This window comes from Typopeltis vanoorti, chromosome 16 (assembly GCF_054136105.1).
Source record: "Typopeltis vanoorti isolate ZY-2024b chromosome 16, IOZ_Tvanoo_1.0, whole genome shotgun sequence".
Taxonomy (NCBI): domain Eukaryota; kingdom Metazoa; phylum Arthropoda; class Arachnida; order Uropygi; family Thelyphonidae; genus Typopeltis; species Typopeltis vanoorti.
Window position 1 is genome coordinate 17,710,664 of NC_143564.1, and position 11,575 is coordinate 17,722,238.

The 11,575-nt window shown below is 34.7% G+C and overlaps 1 protein-coding gene across 1 annotated transcript in view; it reads left to right on the forward strand.

Moving 5' to 3' along the window:
• LOC150097872 (ras-related and estrogen-regulated growth inhibitor) overlaps positions 1-10,975 on the forward strand; it is a 52,382-nt gene extending 41,407 nt beyond the window's left edge. The window contains exons 4-5 of the mRNA XM_090406404.1: positions 6,125-6,356; positions 10,674-10,975. Coding sequence (XP_090262530.1) covers positions 6,125-6,356; positions 10,674-10,882 — 441 coding nt within the window. The 3' untranslated portion in view covers positions 10,883-10,975. The remainder of the gene's footprint in view (positions 1-6,124; positions 6,357-10,673) is intronic.
• The last annotated feature ends 600 nt before the right edge of the window (positions 10,976-11,575 follow it).

Consider the following 11,575-nt stretch of genomic DNA (forward strand, 5'->3'; position numbering starts at 1 on the left):
CACAGGCGTATTATAGAAATGTCTTCTGATATCGAGAAAAATTTATGCAGTAATAAACTTCAGTATTCAAATTTTGCATTGCAAGTTGATGAGTCAACAGACATTACCAACATGGCGCAACTCTTAGCATTCGTCCGTTTTATTAATGAAGATAAAATAGCAAATCAGTTTATTATTTTGTTTTTGCAAAGAATTAAGTGCGTCTACAAAAGGTGAGGACGTTTTTAACATTTTGAATAGCTATCTTGATAAATGGCAGTTAACATGGAAGTCGTGTGTAGGTATTTGCACAGACGGAACCCCTTCCATGGTAGGCTGTGTTAAGGGCCTTACATCTTTTGTAAAAAAACAAAATGAGAATGTTATCGTAACTCACTGATTTCTTCATAGGGAGGCCTTGATTGCAAAAACATCAGGAGAAAAATTAAGAGAAGTTTTAGATCAAGTTGTTTAGATGGTAAACTTTATTAAAACAAGACCTGTGAAATCGCGTTTATTCGAAAAGCTTTGTATCGATATGGATTCACAACACAGACGGCTGCTTTTGCACACTGAGATGAGGTGGCTGTCAAGGGGGAGAGTACTTACCCGTATACACGAGCTACCACAATAACTTCTTGCGTTTTTTGAAAAGATGAAATAATTACATTTTTGGAACCTCCTTCGGTGCGAATTTTGGATTGCCAGGTTGCAGTATTTGGACGATATATTTCTGCAGCTCAATATTTTGAATACTAGCATGCAAGGGAAAGAAGAAAATATTCTCACATCCACTGACAAAATTAAAGCGTTTCAGAGAAAACTACAGATTTGGAAAAGAAAAGCTGTTGAAGGTAATTTGGAAATGTCTCCATTGGTAAGTAACACTTGCATAAATGAAACACTTTCAATAATAGTTGAACATTTAACAAGTTTAGAAGAAAAATTGAGTTCTTATTTTCCATCACTTAACACTGAACAATACGATTGGATTAGGAACCCATTTATGGAAACGTCAAGTGATTTTGGTTTAACATTAACAGAAGAAGAAGAACTGGCAGCTATATCCACTGATCGTGGATTGATGATTAAACATAAGGAATTGTCTCTTGAAGCCTTTTGGATTTCTATAAAAGAAGAATATGTGTCATCTAAAAAAGCTTTGAACATTTTACTACAATTTTCAACATTATATTTATGTCAATTAGGATTTTCTACCCTCACCACAATTAAGTGTAAAAACTCTTCAATGTATTGACGATGAAATGAGAGTTTACCTTTCAAATATATACCCAAACATTGAAACAATCGCTAGGACACAACAGGCTCATGTTTCTCATAAACACAAGAATGAATAAACTTAAGGTATGTTTCATTTTATTTTTTTTATCGCATTATTTTTTTTGTAATATTTGACTTAATTATTATAACATATTTCTCAGAAATTTGTATATAGTGCGCCTACAATTATTTGTAGGATTTTAAATGCGCTCCTACTTCAAAAAGTTTGAGAACCACTGATGTAGGGTCTCCCTCGATGTGTCTACTGACTCCTAATAATTATAATAATATAGGTTCACACGAAATGCACAATGAATACTCATATCGAAGAAGGAATTATATACAGCACAGAACTAAGACAAAGAATCATTTAGAAGGTCCAAAAGATTACATCATAATTAAGATTCGAAGGAAACAACTTATGTGTCTCGGTCATATCAGCAGATCAAATGGCCTACCGATGCAAGGTCTTGAAGGACTTATTCCAGAACTCGAAAAAGAGACGGATTTAGAATAAACTAGATAGACGCTATAAAACGTTGGATCGGTACTTCACTTACAGAGCTGAAAGCAAAGTGTCAATCAAGGATTAGTGGAAGATTTCTGCAAGGAATATTTCCTAATATCTACTCTACAGTCCTTTGTAGACTATGGCATGAAGAAGAAAAAGAGGGAAAATAATCCAAATGATTTGAAAAAACTAAAAATAATAAAAACCTTTCATCGTCTACACTTTTGGTGATATCTTCGTACTCTGCCAGCGTATAAAAGTACAACATTAATTATTTCCAAGGTTATATATACTATATTAAATTTATTTTTGTAGTATGCTTTATTAAAACTAATTACTGTGGCCTGTTATCTTTGCATTCTATACATTTTCATGTATTACGTATGTGAAAGTAGTAAACTAATTTGGAATTCTTAATTTTTTTTTCATTGAAACATCAGTAAATGAAAAACGAAGAGTTCCTATTTCAATAATGAGTTAAAATTCTTGGCTGATCTACCTGGACACGAATTCAACTCATTTTCCGCGATCGCTCTTCTACATAACCAAGCACGGTTGTGCCGATCATCATGGTTATAACTGATTTCTGCACTAATTCGTTAAAGAAATTTAACTTCGAGTACAATGCTTCCTGATAATAACATGCAAAACCGCTAAGATAAGATTTCTATTTTTATTACTTGCGCTTAGAGTATAAATATCGAAAATATCAGGATAAAAGTCAGAACTATAAATGACGCAGTATAATTTACTCATTATTTAAAACAAGTAGAGCCATTTGGAAAGAATTCATTTTTATTAACAATATGTCACTAAGAAATGGATACCGTTCTCAACATTTTTAGACCTGTCAACTTCCTGGCATGCGCAGGAATATGGTTGATCTAAATGGATTACCAGATACAGTACTGAAATGTACTGTATCTGAATTTTAATAATAAAATAAAATTCAGATAAATGAGCTTAAAAATAGCTAAAGCTTTGATTTACAGTATTTATTTCATATATATATATTTTTTTTTAAATCAGCAACAAGTTTTTACCCGTGCAAAACAGACCAAATCACCGAAGAATAACATGAACAGTAACAGAGATAGCAGACTATGGAGATTGTATAACCCTATTCTGGTAATCATAAGGCCAATCATTCCAGAGCAGGCCACGTGACCTACTACCCTTTAGACGGTAGAAGCATTTCATCATACCTAGTTGTAACAGATCTCATTTTTAGCGGATTTGGGAAGAAAAACTCAAGCGATCTGCTATGATCGAAATGGACTGCACTGTAAATCGTCAATGCCAACTTCGCTAAAACTGGCGCACTCTTGAGAACCAGTCACATGAAAAACAGAACGCATTAAAAACTTACACTGTACTACAAATGCAGTATAAGGTCGTGGATATGTTCAATGATATGTTAACTACAGGGGAAAAAATCCAAAGCGATGGAATTAAATTATGATTATCTTGTTATATAAAAATGACAGAACAGATTATATCAATAACTACGATGACCAATCAGTTTATTATCACAATTATACAAACTTTTATATCCATTATTATAAATATATTCACTGGATTATTGGATGATACACATGCATATGAACCAGGAAGTCTCAAAACAATTTCAAAAATAGTAAAGAATTCACACTTACTCGAGGAATAGAAATAATAAGTTTACAGATGACATCGCCGTTAGCAAAAAATAAAGAAGCAGCTCATAAAATGCTAAATGATCTTTAATTTAAATATTAACATAATTAAAACAATATTTATGACAACCTCAGATAAAATTGAACTAAAATTAGCAAATAATCCTATTGAAATCGTGGAAGGTTGTATTTATATCAGACAGTTAGTTAGCTTTAAGGAGGAACAAGTTAAATAGGAGACACACTAAGAAACAAAATATTTTTATTGTAAACATTATCTGATAGGAGATTTACTTTCATGTTTAAAAATGGAAGATAATTGTTGACAGATGGAAACGAGACGTGCGCAACGACTGAAAAACAGGAAGACAGGATCCTTGTGGGTCAAAGCGCCTTGGAAGAGAAGCATGCCACAAAAAGAGATGGAATTAGAAATAATCGAATTAGAGGGATGACTGGAGTAGAGAATATACACTGCTTGGAAAGAAGTGAACGGAGATCCCCACGGGCAAGGTGCATCGTGCCATGTAACGAGTCACGTGTTTGCAGCCGGTATAAATTGGAGGAATATGACGGGTGACGGAGTTTGAAAGAGGCGTTGTGATAGGATGCCATGTGGCAGGCCTGTCTATTCGGCAAATGGTTGACAAATTGGGCCATTCCAGGTCAGTGACACCATATTGAGATGGAAGCGCAGGAAGTCAACTGCAAGTGCTACCAGTGGACGACTCACCACACTCGTCGAACGTGACCTTAGAATGATACGAAGAATAATATATAAACACCGCTGCTATTTGTCGGCCGAGACGTTTTCAATGCGGAGTTTCGGACATCGAGTGAAACATGAATCTGCACAAAAACATTCAGAACCGAGGATCACGACACGGGTTTCCATGATAGGACTGCAATGCGCAAGCCTCACATTATTCGAAGCAACATGCAGCGGCGTCTTCACTGGTGCAAAGAGCCTGTACACTGGAGCGTGGAAGCTTAAAAAAGCTGTGTTATCGAGTGACGAATCACACCCTCTACCGAGCAGATGAACGCGTGGGGGGGGGGGTAGATGCCATGTGAACGTCTCTTACCAGAGTGCGTAATCCCAACTATGAAATTTGGAGGTGGAGGTACGATGGAATGGTCCTGTTCTTCTCGGTGAAGCATTACGTTGTCCAGAATGTTCAGATACCTCGGAGTTCAATGTTCGTGGCACCACAAAGTGGTCCGAGGCAAAAACCAGGAAAAATAGGACCATAGCATCACACCGCCACCTCCGAATTTCATAGTTGGGTTCGCACACTGGTAAGAGACATTCACCGGGCATTCCTCCCCCTCCCTCCCCGCTCTATCTGCTCGGTAGAGTGTGTAAAGTGATTCGTCGCTCCTTAACACAACTAAGTAACCAAACAAGAGAGAGAGAGAGAGAGAGAGAGAGAGAGAGATCTTGGCTTGGAAAACTGAGTATGGTAAGGTAATATTGAGGGAAAATTGAGTGACATTTTTCACACTATAATTAAGATAAGACTGTGCTAGGTTTTTCCAACTCCCACTGCAGAATGGCAGACTGGAGATCTCTGTTTAAAATACTGATTATATAATATCCTCACTAGTTCGATCTAACACAAACTCCTTGCGAAAAAAATAAGGCTATGATCTAGTAGGAACACTATAACAATAATAAAAAAGTATACCTTCTAAAAATGTAAGTTTTAATGGGAATGATACTCATTTATTTTTTTTAAAAAAAGATAACAAATGGCATCTCATAACAGTCATTTTGACTGTGAGGCAAATAGCAGTAGATAACATAATGCATCCAATACTTAACCGTTCTCAAGCTCATTCGCAACATTACAAGATTCCGAAGCCTGCAGCTGATAACGTCATGGACTAGTGACTATATGAGCATGCCGTTAACGGTACTGTAACTTGCATATCTTATCACAAAAGAATTGTATTAAGCTAATACAATTCCCTCGAGATAAGATATGCATGGCTGTCTAGTACCATTTCGCATCATCATATCCTCGGACAACTATGTGCAAATCTCGACAAATTATGCAAAATCTACTCGGCAAGCAAAAATATATTTATTTCCCCAAGACCCCCAAAATTTTAATGATATGCCCCAATAAGTCAATAGGAGTTCCACAAAAGGAGGTTATTTAATTAAATAAAAAAACATTCTATTTGGTCCGGTCTGCAACTACTCGCGGGCGTATTTGTCGAGCACTGACTATATGCATAAAAGAAGTAGAGGAATTACATCTACGTTAATAATAATAAAAAAAAAATGCCTACGAGTTAAAATCTAGTTCTTTATTATTCATGCAAATCTGTTCTTATTAAATTACCTCCAAGCTTATCCGAATAAGTCTCGTGAGCTGATAACACACGAGAACAACACTATCCATAGTAATGTAATACCAAACATCCTAATGGGTGCACAATTCCAGCATTAGTATGGATATCGCATGCACCAATACCAAAACTAATTATCCCTTTTATGATTACTGATTATCTTTTATTAATACATGTTCAGAAATCACTGATTAAATGTAATCGAATAATTATAAATTATAAATCAAATGAATGTATGTTTTACATCTGACCAATGAAATGTCAAGCGAGATATTCATTGTATATATTTGAATACTTTGAGAGATTAATTAAAAACAATTCTTTTTTTTTTTTTTTTTTCCAGAATGAGAGCGAAATTCCAAGGGACGAGATTCTTCATTGGGCTGATGGCTTCATGCTCGTATATTCAATCATAGACAGAAAAAGTTTCAATTATATCAAAGAAATAAAACGCTGTATTTTAAATTACAGACCAGAATCTCCTGGTGGAACAGAGGCAAATGGCCCTTCTCCGATTAGCATTATAGGAAATAAAGGAGATCTCGTCCATTTGCGCCAAGTACCAATAGATGAGGGTAAGTAAACTGAAAACTTTTCACTTATTTCGCTATTCCTGGCGAGTTATTAAACTCACCAGGAATAGAAATGGTGGATACACGGATATTGATCATAACATACTTCTTCTTTTTTTTTTTAATTTCACATGGCCATATTGAGGATGCGTAAAGAATTATAGGTTTTAAAATAATCACCTCACTATTTTTAATTCTATGATTTAAAACAAAATCATATATTTCGGGTGTTGATCGATATTTCATTGTGTCCATAAGTCTCCCTTCTCTTCCTGTGGATTTTATCCAGTTCACCACAGAAATGTATTTGATGTATGTATCAACATGGGTACGAAAACTTGGCATATCCGAAATATAGCTCTTTACAGTTGTTCGATTACTCAAGTAATTGTAAACCAGTATCACATGAAAGTACTTGGAATGGCGATCAGTCTAATGGGTTCGTCATAAGCAAATGACACGTTGCTATTTCTATCAGTGTTTCTAAGTCAAACGTCGGCGTTTTCTAATGGGGTGAGTTCACTCTTGCTGATTCCGATGATATGCACTTGTATTATGAATATACCATCTGACTTGCACGTGAAGCACTTGGACATTACCATGGCCTTCCCTTGTCATAAAATTACAGTGGTATCTCACTAATCCGAACTAATACAAACCGTGCTTTTTCGGATTAGCGAATTTCCCCCCAAGAGACAACAATAACTAGCGTTTAAGACAAAAATAATCAGATTCAATGGTACATCAGTTCATCATCATGCATATCAAGGATTTAGGCCAAGCGTGGCCTGTTCTGACCACGCTAGGCCTAAGAAGTCATCGTTGAATCGTTTAAGAGGACATCGTGGTTTCCTTTTTCCTAATGGCTTGTACTTTAAGGCTTGTTTTGGTAATCTTTCTATTTTCATTCATTGAACGTGTTCCATCCATACATGTTTATATTTTTTAATTTTTTTCTATTACTGGTTCTTGGTTTAATTCTTTCATAATTTTTTCGTTTCTTTTGTGATAAAATAGGGTAAACTTTGCAGTTTTTCTCATAAGTTTCATTTCTGCTGTTTCTAATCTTTGTTTATCTTTTTGTTTTAATGTCCAGATTTCGCTTCCATACATTAAGACTGGTAAGGCTAATGTATTGTATACTTTTAGCCTGGTTTGTTTTTGAACTACGTTTGGTTTAAATATAGAGTTAATTACTCCTGTTATTTTTAAATATTTTGCAATTTTTAGGTTTTCATCTTTTTCATTTTCATATGTGATCATACATCCTAGGTAGTTAAATGACTTCACCTGTTCTAAGATCTTGTTATCCATTACTATTTTAGTTCTTGCTGGATCTTTTCCTTTTTAAGGCCATAGTTTTTGATTTTTCTGTTGATATTATCATACCATAATCTTTGGATATCTCATTTAGATCTAAAATAGCTTTCTGTAAGTTATCTTCAGAATTTGTAATTATTATTTGGTCGTCGGCAAAGAGAAGAGTGTTTAAGTTCACTGTAGGAGAAAGTTTAATTCCTTGATGTAAATTTTTATTCCATTTTATTATTATTTCATTTAAGTAAATATTAAAAAGAGTTGCTGAGAGGCGACATCCCTGTCGGACCCCTTGGTTTATCTCTCTCGTATATGATAGCTCGTGATTTAGTCTTATTTGTATTTGATTATTTTCGTATATACTTGTGATAGCTTTTAGGATATTATTTGGTATTTGTCTTTCTTTTAATATGTTAAATAAAATTCTTCTTTTAACTTTGTCAAATGCTTTTTCAAAGTCAATAAATGCAATATGTGTTTAATTTAATTCTGTAAATAAATGAAGTAACTGATAGAAAAACAAACCTGAACTGTAATATAAAATTTAAAAAATAATACATTACACAAGTTTATTTTAGTAAAAAATTTACTTTTGTATGTACCTATATTGTTGTGGATTCTGATTTAATAAAATTCAGTATACATAACTTAATTTGCGTAAAAAATATCACTTTTTTGTACACAACACAAAAACGTTTCACAAAATAATACCCAAAAAAGTTTTTTTATTTCTCTGTAAAAGTCACTGATTTTCTTTTGCTTCTTGGAAGCTAAACTTTTTTCGAATGCTTCCTCTCGGAGCTGCATTAGCAACAAACTTTTGTGGAATTGCGTATCATTCTGCTTAGCACATTCTATACACGTATTAAAACTATCAACTTCCTCTTCATGTTTTACTTTTATTTCTTTGAGTCATCATCGTCTTCTAATTCATTCTGTTGCGTCATATTTATAATACAGTGCGTACTGTACAGTATAAAAAAGCAAACGTGAACACACAATAAATCAAAATAGGCAGACAGTATAACCGTACAATCCACAGTATAAAAAAAAATACTGTACTGTAATAATAATAAAATAAATAATAATTATTAAATAAAAATAATAAGTACACAAAATGATAATACGTAATAAATAAAACTTTTTTCTTTCACGCAGTTCGGATTACTGGAGGGTTCGGATTAAAGAGGTTCGGATTAGCGAGATACCACTGTACATGCTTTCGAATATTCATTCGTCTTCATTGCCGCCTTCGTGAGCGCGGCACAGTTATGTATACCCAGAAATTCAGGAGATAGACGATGAACCGTGAAAGTACTAGAAACTCGAGTCAAACCTACTGCGTTGTCAGTAGTTTCTACGACAGTGTAAGCGGGACCAACGATTTTTCTCTTGTGTGCTTTTCACAGACAAAGCGTGGGCTAATTAAAATCCATGTGTTGTTATTCAGTGAAGTAGTAGAAATTTTACAAATTTCTGTCTCCGAAAATATACTTGCCCATACAACGTATGGGCAAGTATATTTTCGGAGACAGATTAACACGGCCGTACAGGCTTACAAAACTTTTATAACCGTGATTTCTTGCAAAATCTGATATTAAAAAACATCTTTTCATCTTCATTAAATCCCCTTGGCGTCGAGGAGTAAAATGGTCCATGCATGACGGAGTTTTACTACGCTTCAGTCGTGAGGCCACAGAGTATTTTGATCAAAGATTTCTGAAGGATGGATTTGTTCGATTGGGCCAATTACATGGCCCCCGCAGTCACTTAAACCAAAATATTTTCTTTTCACTTGTGAGGGGGATTTGAAATCCTGGTGTACACTACCCCAATGGAGAATATTAGACTGTTGATAAACTGCAGGTGATAATTCATGTCTAGTGAGCTAAACTGAAGATGTTAAATGATGATATCACAATAAAATTTATAAAGTTTATTTTTTATTTAATTTTATTCTTTTAGAAGTATGTGATTAAATAATGATATCTTAACAGACTGATAAAGTTGTTTTGAGTATATAATGTAAGATATAACGTAAGATGAAAGTTTATTAATCTCCCTAAGTACCAGCAGGAGAATCTTCCCGTATTACCACACAACTATGGTCCGACCATCTTCGAGATCAGAATGTTCAGGAACACCACCAGAGTTATTGTAATCGGAAAGACAGTATCTTTTGTAGTATTTCCAACCAGAGCATTTGGTTACAAAGACCTGGGTTCGAATGCTGTCGAGGACGTGAAGAAGTTTCATAAAGGCTTTTTATCTGGGGGGGGGGATAAGTTGTAGGTTTGTAGTAGTCAATTCTGATAACGTAAAGAATAAAATATGGCATGTGAAAGAATAGCGAAACAATTCATTTGGGAATGAAGGTCATTCGAAACCAACTGGCATTATAACATTACTAAAACCTCGTAAGAGAGTTTAATGAAATAAGAAAGAAACAAAAACAAACTGAAATGAATAATATTTAGAAATAGTGCTATGAAGAACAAGTGAAAAAGTAAAACAGTTACTGAACTAGGAGCAGACGAACAGCTTTTAGCGGAGTGTTAAAAGCATGCCTTAATATTAAATACCCACTTTATGAATTAACGTGCCCTATGCTTCATATTATGTGATACGCATCTTTTGTAAAATGGGACCCCGTTTACGAAAAGCTAACAATTCGCTATATTTCTCCCTACTAGTGGTTACGAGTGTTTTACACTGCACAAATTCTGTACAATTATTAAGTTTTACTGTGATATCGTCATGTTTACTCTTGCAAAATAATATCTAACATCAGCAGACAGTTGCACTTTCATTAATTTATGTATTCAATCATTTTGATTAAATTATCCAGGTAAATGCTACTTTGAATAATAAGTTGTTACTTTCCTCTTAAGTCTTATATGTGTCCATGGAAAAATCTCAAACATAACGAAAAAAATTTCTTACATATAGTTTTCTACACATAGAGAATAGCGAGAATTTTAATAATACTGTTCTTCTTGGCAGGCAAAAAGTTAGCACGAGAAGCAGAGGGATCGTTCACTGAACTGGCTGCATCAGAGCATGTCTCCCAAGTGGCAGATGCATTCTATGAGCTATGTAGGGAAGTGCACACATATAGAAGACGATCCAAACAGTCTCTTCTGGATAGAATGCTTGGGAGCAAAAATGCCGTGAAAACAGAATCCAATAAAACTAGACTAAAAGAAAATTAAAAGATACGATACATATCGATGTGCCTTAATATTTCATTTCCGTGTTATATTTATGTGTATATGAACATATTGAATAAAGTCTCAATATACAGATACTGTAATTTCATTATTATTATTATTATTATGCGACACCTCCAAGGAGTCCAAGAACTCATGCGTTCCACATGATGCCACAAATGTGTGATGGGATTGAAAGCAGGAGAAACAGGCGGCCACGGAAGCACACGGAATGCTTGATGACGCTCCTCGAATCATGTCTGCACAATGCGACATTATGACACGAGGAGTTATTTGGCTGGAAGAGTCCAAATCAATCGGGCCATACTGTCACCGTGTAGGGCAATACCTGGTCCGAACAATTCCCGGTAAGAATTAACGATTTACGCGTCTTCAATGGAGATGACAGGGTCCAGTGATGTCCATAACAATCCCAGTACCAGGATATCGCCACCATCAACGGCCTGTTTACTGGAAACAGACTGGGGATCATGTTTCCATCATGAGTGTATATACACGGGGGGGGGGAGTACCGATAAACACCTAGAACAAAAATGATATTAAACCAACTCTCATATATCCTAAAAAATATAAATAAATAATTATTGCAGTTTGATGAAACATGGAGGTAAAAGGGTTTTTAAGATATGTTCTTTCTTGTAGTTATATCAGTTGCATTAATATCATATGTACTGT